The sequence below is a fragment of the Lytechinus variegatus genome, chromosome 4 (assembly GCF_018143015.1).
Source record: "Lytechinus variegatus isolate NC3 chromosome 4, Lvar_3.0, whole genome shotgun sequence".
Classification (NCBI taxonomy): Eukaryota; Metazoa; Echinodermata; class Echinoidea; order Temnopleuroida; family Toxopneustidae; genus Lytechinus; species Lytechinus variegatus.
In genome coordinates, this window is record NC_054743.1 from 64933200 (window position 1) to 64948009 (window position 14810).

At 36.7% G+C, this 14810-nt stretch overlaps 1 protein-coding gene across 1 annotated transcript; it reads right to left on the reverse strand.

The window, feature by feature from the left end:
• Positions 1-433: 433 nt before the first annotated feature.
• On the reverse strand, positions 434-14549 carry LOC121412795 (coiled-coil domain-containing protein 83-like). The gene is made up of 10 exons (XM_041605559.1): positions 14420-14549; positions 11533-11617; positions 10313-10481; positions 8501-8668; positions 6920-7011; positions 5526-5594; positions 5173-5294; positions 3869-3993; positions 2490-2701; positions 434-880 (listed from the first exon to the last, which is right to left on the reverse strand). The coding sequence occupies exons 1-10, from the start codon at positions 14527-14529 to the stop codon at positions 695-697; spliced, it is 1338 nt and encodes a 445-aa protein (XP_041461493.1). The 5' UTR covers positions 14530-14549; the 3' UTR covers positions 434-694.
• Between the last annotated feature and the right edge of the window lie 261 nt (positions 14550-14810).

Genomic DNA, 14810 nt, shown 5'->3' on the forward strand with positions numbered 1-14810 from the left:
GATACGGGATGAAACTTTGGAAACTGACCTTTTGAACGAAGACACCGGTAAATAATTTGCTCTCCTTGTAGGTGCACCTATTGTTGGTTTTAAAAAAGCTTTTCTTTAAATGCGTTTTCTGCTAAACTAACTTTCGCATCGAAGTGCGCAGAGAGGACGGCTCGTGGTGCGTGCGACGATTTTTCAGCATCATCCAGGGCCCCGTCTTACAAAGAGTTACAATTGATCCAATCAATCGTAACTCTATAGAAATCCATCAGTGTCATAATTTTTTCGACAGGAAATGTGCAAAATGTCCTTTGTAAACAAAGGAGAACACCCCGAACTGTCAAGAAATCAATGAATTTATGGATATAAATTCATATCTAGAAAAATTGTTTGAGCAAACATGCATTTTATATGTTGACTTTGCTGGCTTTTCATAGTTGCGATTGATCGGATCATCGCAACTCTTTGTAAGACGGGGTCCAGAGCTGTGAACAAAGTGAATGGAGGTGGAAATACATGTCACAAACCAATGCGTGTGACTGGATAAAGCGCTGCTGACGAAGAGAACAGTGGTTCCCAATTTCATAATTAATCCCAAACATTTTAATACAGCCAGTGCAAATTTGAACAACATTTGATCAAATACTTAAAAACCTACTGGTTTAAATTAAATTGAAATAAATGAATCCAGTCAGTCTGCATCCCCTCATGTCTCTTGCATAGAAGTGCGGGTGGCCGACCTCAACATGTCCCCCGTGACGGGCCAGACGTCCGGCGCGGAGAGCTTGGCTTGCTCTTCTTTGACTGAGAGTTTCTTGTGCTCGTGGATGGGTTTAGCGTGGCCTTCTATGCTCAAAAGCTTGAGTTCAAGGGGCCCTAGTTTGAGATAGTCCTGGTAGGGTTTGAGAAGGGGACAAAGAATAATTAAAGATGGGTGCCGTTTCATAATAATGTTCATAAATTAAAGATAACTTTGCGCATGACCGGATTACCCTTTCTTGTGCTGGAAAAATACTGCAGTGACTTGGCACAGTAAGAACATTTTCAGTCACTGGTAAAGTTGCGAATGACTTTACAAATTAACGACTTTATGACACACCACCCTGGATGAGAAAATTAAACTGTGAATTGGGTTGAATTCCCAAACATCAAGTTAATTTGAATAATTAAAAAGGAAACAAGGCAAAATCCAGCCAGTAAAAAGTGAAAATCCAATCGAAATCAAACAAGAAGTGGAGGGAAAAAAACGCTTCACAGTGCATACGTTGGAAATTGAAAAATAAATGTAATTTTGGAATGGAAATATTACTGAAGGTAATTAATACCCCACCCAATCACAACAGCATTATGTGAGGTACATGAGTGACATAAAATGGCAAAGCAGTACATGTACATTACCAAGGCAGGACATTTCTTGTACTTCTTTGTTCCAACAACTATGTTGGTGCCAAGTCTCATGAGCATTGGGCAGAAACTGAGGAAGTAGTTAATTTGCAAGATTTGCAATGGACTATCTAGTTGTATGCTGATTCTTACACATCTCCTTCAACTTTGTTTGGTGGGTGTATGATGATAAGAAACTTACACAAATTTACATAGAATAAATAATACCCAAGGTTTGCATGGCAGTCAACAATGAAACAAATCAATAATAAGTTTTGGTAATGGAAGCAGTATTAACCCTAGACTGGGCTATTTCGATGCCTAAGAAGACGGGGGGGGGGGGGGGGGGGGGGGGGGAGGGGGGCTGATTCTTGGCCGTCGATCCCGTGATCGCGACGAAAATTGACACGCGCGTTACCCATGGCATTATCTACAAAACTATAATATCAAATCCTGCGAAAAATCTCATTGCTCATTAATTATGCTAATATATGCGTAAGATCATAAGTTTGCTCTAATTGATAAAATAATGCCCCTAAAATGCTAATTTTTGTTTCACATACTCTAGATAGGCATCTGATCAAATTTATTTTCAAAAATGTCAACATCACATTTATTTTCTTATGTATCCTATTGTTTTCTAAATTTCTTATGTATTTCTGTGTTTTTCGACTTATTGTTTTTTCCATAGAAATTGTTGGGGACTTTATTTTGACCATAAACAAGATAAAATAAATGATTTTAAGCAGTAAAAGGAATAATAATGATACATTTTATGAATTTTGGCTAAAAAAACTATTTGCATCGGATTTGTACACAAATTCACGTTTTTGAGCAATTTTGGGTCTGCATGCACTAACGAAATGTTGCGTTTTTTGTGACCCCCGACGCGTTTTCGAAAACGCGTACCCGGGGGTCACAATTTTGGTCTAAAAGTTGCGTGAGACTTGAAAGTGAAAAGTCAGTGAGGGACGCGGTCAAAAAATTTCGAGCGGCAGATTTATCACAAAAAATGTTGAGGGGGAGGGCTGAATCAGCCACCCCCCCCCTCAGTCTTCTTAGGGTTGAGTTGAAGTATTTACAAAACTCGCTATTTCGGCTCAAAAAGATTCACTTACATCAAAATCTTCATCATCAAAGTTGAGATAGTTGTCCAAGCCACCCAGGTATTCCTCCTCCTCTCCGCTATGTTGGGCAAAGACCTCTTCGCCCCTCTCCCCATATCCCTCTTCCTCGCTGGCAGCTTGGTCCTGCTCCCGTGGTAGGAGAGAGAAAACTTTCTGCTCTACCGCCCTCTGGGTCGCACTCTGCGGCCTCTGCTTGCGAGGTCCTGATGACGAATGGTCATGAAAATAAATCAGGGAATAACGTTACTGTATAGATACAAACCTTCTTCTACTCCCCCACCCAAAAAAGTATTATTGACAAAAAAAGAGGATCTTTCAAATTCCTCTCACCGTAACGATCCCTTTAAAGGTCAAGTCCACCTCAGAAAAATGTTGATTTGAATCAATAGAGAAAAATCAGACAAGCACAATGCTGAAAATTTCATCAAAATCGGATGTAAAATAAGAAAGTTATGACATTTCAAAGTTTCGCTTATTTTCAACAAAATAGTTATATGAACGAGCCAGTTACATCCAAATGAGAGAGTCGATGATGTCACTCACTCACTATTTCTTTTGTTTTTTATTGTTTGAATTATACAATATTTCAATTTTTTCGAATTTGACGATTAGGACCTCCTTGCCTGAAGCACAAAATGTTAAAATAATGGAATTCCACGTGTTCAGGGAGGAATGAAACTTCATTTCACATGACAATGACGAGAAAATAACAATATTTCATATAATAAAATACAAAAGAAATAGTGAGTGAGTGATGTCATCAACTCTCTCATTTGGATGTAACTGGCTCGTTCATATAACTATTTTGTTGAAAATAAGCGAAACTTTAAAATGCCACAACTTTCTTATTTTACATCCGATTTTGATGAAATTTTCAGTGTTATGCTTGTTGAATTTTTCTCTTTTTATTCAAATCAAGTTTTTGTTGGGGTGGACTTGTCCTTTAACTAGTGGCTGACATATCAAAAAGTTGCGGTGAGGGTCTAGAGCATTCTATGCCTGTGGTCACTGTAAAGAATCGTGCAGGATCGTAAAGGATTGTGAAACTGAGCATAGGCGCTGCAAATCCATGTATAGAAGACAGGTTTGTGCACAATACATAACAATGTCACATACTAAATAATCAGAAAAAAACACATTGCCTTATTTATAGCAAGGAAAAAAGGAACAAATAGGTATGTCAAAAACGAACGGTTGGTATCAATGTTATTATAAATTTTCAATTTGAAAAGCAAAGATAAAGTTACACTACCCTTGTGCAAGTGATAGTGGAAAAATACCCCCTCCCCCACCTGACTAATGTCTGACTTTTAACCCCAGACTGATCCTTTCAAAATGTGACAAGGGTCTTATTTTAGAGGCTACCATACCTTGTGTGATTGCCATTGGAGGAGGAACATCACCCTGACTGATTGCAGACTTGGCCAGGTCAAACTCCAAGATTCCACCATCGTTAAGATCCTCATTATCCTCAAACTGGGTCAGGTAAAACTTCCTAATAGGTAGAACAATTTGGCATTGACTAAATGATGACAGACTTGAAAGAATATCATAACCAGATACATTAACATTGGGAGGAGTAAGCATTTAAGCTTTTCATTTAAAATGACTTAATTTGTGCGTTTCATAGCATATACAATCAAGTTGCACCCTTATTGCAGCATCAATCAATCATGTTGTTACTGAAAGAGTGGTCGACCAGTGTACACAATGGTTCCATGACATTTGCTCTGGCGACAATTGCAGCGCTGGAATTTCGACACACAAATGGAATGACCAAATTCAACCCTGGATTTAACACTGTCTATACCCTATCCTAAATGAACCCAACCCTGAACTAGCACCCCATTGCAACCCTAACCCTATATCTTAGACGAAGTAACGGCTGTAGCAATTGTCGCCAGAGAAAGTGTCGTGTTACACAACACCATGCATTAATCATACCTGCTTCTCTGTCATCAAAGTGATAACACACCACATTTAAACGCTACAATCTTCAAGGGGTCTCACCTATAGTTCTGATTTAATCCTTATTGTCCCCTGTGCTTGGGATTCATCGTTTGGTTAAATAGGCCTTTATCTTTAATATCTTAATTCTCATTAGAGGACCATGCTATCTTGCACAAGTATGTCTTTAGAAAAAGTCTCCAACTGACGAGCCTCTCATAATGATGAACATTAGTGAATGACGATTATTTTATGAAAGAGACAGATTTGTAACCCTATTTGATCAGTGCTTTTTATACTGCTCAATTGGCAACTTTCTAAATTTAATTTCTAAAGGTCGACAGTTTAAGAAGAGAAATGGATATTGATACAGAATATCAAAAACTGCAAATTTTCAAGCATGGAGAAATAATAGTAATAATCATAGCTGGTTTTATATAGTGCTTTTTGCCCAAGGATACAAAGCACATCTATTATTACCCTTGCCTTAGCTTGAGCTACCATCACCTGCGCTCAGTGCATTCAAGGAATAAATCCTGCCGGGTACCAAATCACCTCACCTGGGTCGAATGCAGCACAGTGTGGATTGATAAATTTCTTGCCGAAGGAAAACACACCATTGCTAGCCTTCAAACTCCGACCCTCTGTTTGAAAGGTGAGAGTCAGAACCACTAGACCATGACATGCCCACAACTCACATGCCAAGGAAACTCACATTTCCTCTCACCTTGATATTTTGAGATCCTCTATTCTACAGTCAAACAGGTCGCTCATCACTGTTAGATTCTCCCGTTCTAATCTCTCTACCTCCCCTTGGAGCAAAATGGTCTCTTCTGTGTGAAGCTCCAACTAGAAATTAATAACAACAATGATAATCATCATCATCTTCATCATAATATTATTAATAATACGGTAATAATAATAATAATTTAAATGATAATAAAACAACGGCAATAATAATACCAATAATGATACCGGTAATAAAAAAGATAATGATAAAAAACCCAGTAATATTGTGTTAATATAATAGCAATGAATATATCAAAACAATGTCTATTAATTTGTGATAAAAATACTAACCTCTTTCTTTAACCAGTCATTATCAATGACTTCTTGGGCACTAAACTTGTCAAGAGTTTTGATCGCTTTCTGTTGGGAAATAAATGAGAAACATGCATATCACCAATAAGAATAAAATATATAGTTGCTTATCACTTTACTTTATCTAAATTTTCTAAGCACTCTAAGGGGAAAGCTGCATACATGTAATAACTCCTGGGTTTCAAGGAATAGATTCCTGCCAGGTACCCATTTACCTCACGTGGGTTGAGTGCAGCACAATGTGAATCGATTTCTTGCTTAACTATGCCATGACTGGGATTTGAACCAACAAGTGGTCGACCATCTGTTTTTTAGTGCAGAGACTTATCCAATGGATCACAACACTCCACGATATGAGTGCTTTTGTTGAATGGCATTAGTAAAGGCATACATGTATGCAAAGACACAAACATCTAAAAAAGAAATATATAATCTTGCTACAGGTAAATGGAATTCAACACTGGGGCTTTTTTTAACAATTTATTTTTATGGGAGTGTAAAATTGATGAAGCCCTTCCCTTCAGATCCTTAAAGGACAAGTCCACCCCAACAAAAACTTGATTTGAATAAAAAGAGAAAAATTCAACAAGCATAACACTGAAAATTTCATCAAAATCGGATGTAAAATAAGAAAGTTATGGCATTTTAAAGTTTCGCTTATTTTCAACAAAATAGTTATATGAACGAGCCAGTTACATCCAAATGAGAGAGTTGATGACATCACTCACTCACTATTTCTTTTGTATTTTATTATATGAAATATTTTTATTTTCTCGTCATTGTCATGTGAAATGAAGTTTCATTCCTCCCTGAACACTTGGAATTCCATTATTTTAACATTTTGTGCTTCAGGCAATGAGGTCCTAATCATCAAATTCGTAAAAATTGAAATATTGTATAATTCAAACAATAAAAAACAAAAGAAATAGTGAGTGAGTGACGTCATCGACTCTCTCATTTGGATGTAACTGGCTCGTTCATATAACTATTTTGTTGAAAATAAGTGAAACTTTGAAATGTCATAACTTTCTTATTTTACATCCGATTTTGATGAAATTTTCAGCATTGTGCTTGTCTGATTTTTCTCTATTGATTTAAATCAACATTTTTCTGAGGTGGACTTGACCTTTAATGATGCAAAACTTTGAAAAGTACCTCAGGATACATAACATCACTGTTTAAAGTTTTTTTTTCTATTTATTTTTCTATTAAATTAAATTATGCAAATTAGATGCATATTGTTCCAATGTCTTATCTTATTTTCCTCATATTAGATGTATCAATCCCAAATCAATTTTCAAAAATGTGAAACAAGCCTAATGAAGCCAAGTGTGAACATGCCCTCAAAGAAGTTATAGTGCATTGGTACTCACCTCGGAGGCTATGTATTTTTGTTCATCTAGTCTTTCTGTTGTTTCTTTTTTTATCTCTTCCTTGGCTATGTTCAGAGTTCTCTCAAGATGAGCTGTTCAAAAAAACAACACAATGACAGATTTATACTTATTTCTAGTGATAGACATGTACAACTTGGGTAGAACTTTCTAAATCTGTACATCCCAAAATCAAGCTAATCAAGCTGACAAAATAACTGGATTACAATCAATATATTCGTTAACTTACATACAGATGTAATACATGTGCATATTGAATTATAGTATGTAGTTTTACTTGAATGCAGGGTGCTACATAAGCACTTGCCCGATTGCCCGGGGCAAGTAAAACTTAGAATCGGGCAAGTGTTTTGAAGTAAAGACTAAAACTACTTGCCCGAATTGGGCAAGCAAAATTCTCACAGTAGAATGACCAAAATCAGGTTCAATATGATATGATATTGACCCAAATTTTGGTCATGGCAGGCAAGATAAAAATCAGTTTGGAAAAAGAAATGCAATAACAAGGTAGATCAGTTCATGTCAAAAGAGAGAAAAAGGTCAAAGGTTTAAATAACCACAAAACTTTCCTTTGAAGAGGTAAAACCTTTTTTTTCAAGCATTTTTAGGGCAAGTGAAATAGATTTTGGGCAAGTATATTCCAACAATAAAAAAATTAGTTCTTCTAAAAAGTTATGTAGCACCCTGTTGAATGACAGGATATAAAAATGCATTTTGTCTGTGTAATTGATTATCCCAACAGAAAATCTGACATAATGGCCCAGCCAGGGTTCAGCTGCAAGACTAGGGAACACTATGTTCATACACTCCTACTCTTTGAACTATTAATTTTTTTATATTGCAGCTCTGTGCAGAATTATCAGTCGATAACATTCCCAGCTGGTCAATGAAACCCAAACGCAAGATTTGTACGTAACAAGTGTATGGGAGCACCATATTGCCTTCGTCTAAAGACTCTGGTTAATATGATTCTGCTGTGGGCAATATATTCCATATTCCCCTCAAAGTCAATATTACAGTACATAAATATCCCTCTTACTGGCCTTTCAAAATTCTTCCAAATTATGCTTGTAATACAGAAATGTGCCCTATATAGAGAAATGGCCTTTCTCTTAAAATAACAAAAATTTAAAGATAAATGAAAGTAGTTGCAGTAAACCCTGATTTCACAAGAAAGTGTGTAAAACCAAGCTTAATTGTTACTATATCATCGACGATCTAGATCTGGTACAGTTACATAAACTGAACTTTGTGAAATCTTGAAATCTACACTGAAAAATTTTCATAGTGAAAATAACCAACGCAGAAAAGCGCATGTGGGACAGTGTATTATTATTGCTTTGAATATCGGCCCGACGCTTGAACCGAATCCTGTGCTTATTTCCTAATTTCTCAGCAATCATACAATTTCTTCCAGAATCCTTTGGCACTTATTTTTTATTTACACAAACAGACACTTTGTGGTCATTTCATCGGATTCTGTACGAACTCATTTTGAATTCGTTACGACAACTGAAATTTATCTTTAGGGCCTGTTTCAACAAACGCTGTACTCTCACTAACCTCTCATTTCTTCAAAGTTTTTCTGCATGTCCTCCAGCTCTTCCTGGAGCAGTTTGATGTGCGTTGCATGTTCTATGCTCCCTTTGTTCTTATACTCTGTCCATTTCTTCACCTGGATCAGGTCTTCCTCGTACTGCTTTATCGTCTCAGAAATTTTGTTCTTCATGTCTAAAATGTATATGTATAGTGGAGCAGGAATATCATAGGTTTGTTCAAACATATCACTACAAGGCTCATGAGCAAATTATTAAGCAACATTTGTGTTTATTAATAAAGGCAATGGGATAGTAAAAGTCAACATTAAGGTCACCGTCAATGGAAACTGATGTGACAATAAAGCATAGGCGGGAAATTTCCGTCTGTCACAAAAAGAGACCAATCAAATTCTTAAGAATTTAGGGCACGATATGTTGTTAAAAGTTTATAGTTATGTTTACTTCACTGTGTAGTATTTATTAGATTTGTAGGAAGCGAGCCGGATGCTGGGGTGTTATCAAGTACATGTAGGTATGCTACAAAGTAGTAAAAAGTAAGTTTGTAGTAAAAATCTTTTTTGTTGCTTGCTTGTCAAACTTTTCTTCGAAACCAGCACCCCCTATTAAAAGATCGTTCCCAGGGCCCTGAGTACACTTGTGCACTCTGAAACAACCATATAATAATGCACCTATAAAACTTTATGATCATTTTATTTTTTATTATATCCAAACTTTTTACAAATAGCATTTTTACATCAATTATCTTGCAAATAACGTCCACAGCACAGTGCAGGAAATACATGTGGGCGACTGGCGATTTATCTCTCATGACACCCAAAATAGCCCCTAAAATTCCTTTAAAAATCCATGCTTTGGGGCTACCATGCTTTCTCAATTCGCCCAAAGATCTGTAACAAAATATATTCAAGATTATTCAAAATCAATATTCTAACTACAAGACAGAATGTTTGCTTATCCTGCACAATTGCTTGTTACCCCTACAAAGTATATGTAGCCCTTAAAATATAGAAACAGCCCCCAAAATTTCACAATCGTCCTAATGAAAAAAAAAAAGAAGGAAAAAAAAGATGGCCCCAAAATGATTAAAATCATTTCCTACCCTGTCACAGCACCTCATACTCATGATTAATCAAAATTAACTAAATACTGTATTTTTAACCCATAAAACAGATCATAAAAATGACTTAAATACAAACCAGTAGCCTTGCAGAGCAACACCTCAAGTCTTCAACTACTCTAAACAAGAATGTGGCAAGGGCGGGCACATAATACGCCCGCCTTTGACACGGGAAATAGGAGTTATTTGTCAAGCAAGAAAAGTGGAAGGTGGCGACCTGAACTTTGACCTTTTGAACTTGAAATCAAACTGCTTCTTTGGATCCATGCTAGTATCATATACACACCAAATTATATGAGCCTAGGTTAAGTTAAACTAAAGTTACCGCATTGTTTACAAGGACTTTGGAAAGGTAAGATGAAAACATGTCACTGTGACCTTGACCTTTGGACCTAAAAATCATAAAGCTTTGTGGGATTTAGGCTAGCACAATACATGCCAAATTATGTGAGCCTTGAATATGTAAACTGAAGTTATTGTGTTAACAAGGAATAACAGACGGACGGACGAACGGACGGACACTGAGCGTGATACCATAATACGTCCCATCTTGGACGGGCGTACACAAAAATATCTCCACTCTGGCATTAAAGTAATTCACCCAAGCTTCAAATCGAATCTAATCTCATGATAATTGGCTCACCTAGGATGTGAATCTCTCCCGTACCCCTCCCCCCAAAAGAAGCCCCCTGGGCTCACCCTCGATAGCTTTCTCCTCCTCTTTGCAGGATCTCCATTTCTCCTTCAGCGCCACCTCCACCTGCTCCTTGTTAATGACGGTCACCTGCTCTAGCTCCTGGTCTCTCTCCTTGGCTTGTTTCAGGAGCGTTTTAATATGGTACAGCTGCTCCTCCTTCAGACGCTCATTCTATCGCATTCAAGGTTTGGAAGAAAAAAATTGGAATGGTAAAAGAGTTACCAATCTCACTTTACCAAAAATGTGATAGTCTTACCATAGAAATATTATTTCCAGAAATAAAATCATGTTCTCAATCACTGTCTCCTGTTCTTTATCACATGTATTGCATTTTTTTTAATGATTGTAATGTTCAAAATCAAAAGTGCATGATTTCCCCTCAGTCAATGAAGTTCAGCTTTTCTATATCAAACTTTAGAAAATTATTAGGTTGTTACTAAATGACAAAGTGAATGATTTTTTTTACCAATACTATGGTGGTAAAGCTTACAAAAGTCATTTTAAGTGTGTGACTTACCGTATGTACAACCATATGCCATTTTCTTTGAAACAATAGTTGCTAAAAATGCAATCTTCATAGTTATTTTACTAGGCTCTAGATAAATGATTATCATTTACCCAACAATTAAATGGCTTTTGTTAGAATGACTTCATTTATTTTCTGATAGCCCTAAATGTTGAAAATGAACAGAACAAATATGGCTGCACCCATTCATAATGCAACAATATCATAAAGTTACGGGCCAATGAATTATAGCAATAAACTTGACAAATCCCACTCTGTATTCCCTTGGCTGTTGTAAGGTTTGCAGTCATGTGAAAGTATACATGTAGATAAGAAAATTTGATATTTAATCTGATTAATTTTCGAGATTTTGATGACACTGAATTTATTTCATGAGTCTGATGGTTTGCGCTATGAAAAACTCACTGGTGGGCATTGGTCAAAAGAAAACCTGTTATATCTCAGGCCCTGTAGTATGACGTTTTGTTTTGTTGACTGTCTTTGTCTTAGGGGGTGTTGTAAAAAAAATACTTGCGATTAATTGCTAATTTTCTGTTCCAATTTTACGATTGATGAAACGAGTTTGACTGTAGCAGATCAGGTAACCCCCCTTGTTTGAGCAGATTTAATAGCAATCAATGGCAATTTTGCAATTAATTTCCAGACTTTTGATTGGTTTAGGGACCAAAATAGACTTGTAATTGATCGCAACTTTACCCTCTCTTTATTCCTCTGGCGTTTCTCCTCCAGTCCCTTGATCTCGTACATAAACTCCTCTAATGCATTTTCTTTGACATTGATCCTGAGATAAGAAAGAGGTAGAAATTGACAAATGGATTAATAGAAGTGGATAAGTTGCCGGGGGTTCAAATCCCACTCCTCCAATGCATTTTCTTTGACATTGATCCTGAGATAAGAAAGAGGTAGAAATTGACAAATGGATGAATAGAAGTGGATAAGTTGTCGGGGGTTCAAATCCCACCCCACCAATGCATTTTCTTTGACATTGATCCTGAGATAAGAAAGAGGTAGAAATTGACAAATGTCTGAATATAAGTGGATAAGTTGCCGGGGGTTCAAATCCCACTCCTCCAATGCATTTTCTTTGACATTGATCCTGAGATAAGAAAGAGGTAGAAATTGACAAATGGATAAATAGAAGTGGATAAGTCACCGGACTTTGCTCCACAAGGTCCGTGGGGTTCGAATCCCACCATGGCACTTGCGTCCTTTGGCAAGGTGTTTATCTTCTTTTGCCACTCTCCACCCAGGTGTAGTTAATGGGTACCAGGCAGGAAGGAATTCCTTGAATGCTTGAGCACTTGAAATGGTTGGCCATGCTAAAGCCGGGGCAAGAAACTTTAGAAACATTGTATTTAAGTGCTATATAAATAGAGCATATTATTATAAATGAGTAAATCATAAAATTGAGTGATAAAAGACAGGCTCAAATTAAAGCCTATAGATCTAAACTTTGGTATAGGGTCAACAATGTTAATTATTATGAGAATCACCTAACAACATTCTATCTGTACAAAGGTATAGTGGCAGCTAGATCTCATTTCAGCCATTGATTCTACCAGTAGCCTATTTAAAATGACACTTTGTTTATATCTACTTCAGCACCATCTCTTGGTATGTTTTCTTTAAACATGACACTTTGAAACCTTATCTTTAAATCTTTAAATTTAGTGAATGGATATTAGAAACCTAAACCTACAAAGATCTTATCCTGAAATTCTCACCCGAACCACTCATGGTTTCAAATCGTCTCGTGTGTGAAGGATTCATATGCACCTGGTGCACGCGAATCTTTCACACCCTTTTTACTAAAATAACTATGACTTTACATCGTAGCTAAGCATTATATTTATGCTATGACACTTACCGAACCATATGGATCGTTTGTTGAATTCTCTTTGCTGTTTTTTTTAATAAAATAAGAGCATTTTTCGTGATCTTCACGTAGATGCCTCTTGATCAGCGTTGATATCAACTTTTGCCTAAAGAGGGCGCGCGATATTATTTCAAAGCCGGCAGGCACTTAAGAACCAAGTTTGAAAGGATACTCGTAAAATTATGTCACTCTCGCCGATGAATATTCATTAGATCGTGGTCGTGCGTGTTCAATACACACTGAGTGCATGCATGCAGAGAGTTTGTATTGAACACGCACGACCACGATCTAATGAATATTCATCGCGAGAGTGACGTAATTTTACGAGTGTCCTTTCAAACTTGGTTCTTAAGTGCCTACCGTACCTTTGTTTACGGTGTTGCAAGCTAGCTGCATTCTAGGCGATCAGCATTATTTTCTTGCTCGTTCAATCCACTTTCATCATCATCTTGTCAAAAGATGGCGTACTTTACCAATAAGTATATACATGAGATGCAACCTGTTGATTTTTGGTACAATTTCCTATTATGCGCTGACGACTTGAATTGAGAATGTTCGATACGAAAAATTGCTTTTCGATTGTTGTTTGCGTACTTTCCACCGCAGTATTAAGGATGGATCGAACGGATTATCCTGGTTGAGACTTGGAGGTAAGCGATAAAAACACTTTTATAAATAATTTCCAATTCATTTGTAAAACAAACTTAAATCATTAAAACAAAATTCTAAAGTGGAGAAATACTGAAATGTTTGGCGTTTTTCATTCCCTCACATTCGTGTGATGAATGAAAACGTCAAAGTCCACTATGAAACCACATGCGTTGTGCGAGGTTAGTATTACTCGGTTAGTATTACTAACCTCGCATGTTGTGTGAGTGCACCCGAACTACAGATAAGAAGAGTGTTTACATTTTTAGAAAATATGCAGATATTTCTATTTGATCGGGCTCTCAATCAAAATATATTTTCCTGTAAAATTACATTCATATTATATTGATTGGCCTTAAGGGGAACATCAAATATATTACCCGCAACAGAATCATATTGGCCCCGAGTCTTTAGACGAGGGCAATATGGTTCTTTTAAGGGCAATATATTGGACGTTCCCCAAAAGAAAAGCAAGACAGCAAGTCAATATTTTTATTATATTAAATCCAAATCAGACATCTAGAGCAAAAATCTGGAAAATTTTGATATTTTACCCTTAAATAAAGGGACTCTATTGTCATTTTGAGCAGGTTGAGCCACAAAGCTTTACCACTGTGATGTAATTGATATGTCGTGTCCCTGGCCTGTGAATACAGAATCCAGCATTGTTTCATATTTTGATTAGCATTATGAAGTAAAAAAAATATTGCTGCACGATCATTGATACGACGCATTTCTCTTTCAACGAGTCCTCAAATACCCAAATGCGAGATCAGGGAAAATACAACTTTATTTGCGCCATCTCTGCAAGCACAGTTAAGATGCGCGCAGAGACCAAGCAATATTAACATCTCAGATGTCTTATACGGCTAAGGTAATAGTTAAACAGATGAATTCCAATAACACATTTTTATTTCATTTCATGCACAGCACAGCAATTTTAGGGCCTAACAATTAATTTTAATATCTACAAATGAATTGGAATAACAACATACCCCCTCCGCTCCAGTGAATTTACAAAACCCAAGACCCAAGACTTTGATCAAGGCCAAGACTTACTGATAAGCTAAAATGGCTTCCCTGATGGTCATCTGAGGCTCCTTCTCCTTCTTCTCTTTCTTGCCTTTTCCGCTTTTCTTTCCACTTTTCTTTCCTTTCTTCTTCCCCATGGCTGCTTCTGATGACCTTTGAGCCAACAACAAAGAAACAGATAAAGAAAATTACATCAGGTAAATAAAAATGCACGAGGTCTTTGTATGTTTTACTTTTGTTTAATCAAAATAACATTTTTCATACAAAATAACAAACTATTCACAATTCATGAGGCTGTTATAGACCACAATAGGCCTAATTTGTGGACCCTTATACTATAGCCCTGTGTCAAAGTCTTTCCAACTTGTTCTAACTTTAGGTCACACCGAATTCAGTTTGTGGGACTGATAAAAAAACA

Coding starts and splice junctions, on each gene's coding strand:
- LOC121412795 (XM_041605559.1), bottom strand. CDS start 14,529: ATGGGGAAGAAGAAAGGAAAGAAAAGTGGAAAGAAAAGCGGAAAAGGC. Junction 11,618..14,419: donor GAAGCCATTTTAGCTTATCA/GTAAGTCTTGGC, acceptor TTCTTATCTCAG/GATCAATGTCAAAGAAAATG. Junction 2,702..3,868: donor TCCAATGGCAATCACACAAG/GTATGGTAGCCT, acceptor ATTCGTCATCAG/GACCTCGCAAGCAGAGGCCG.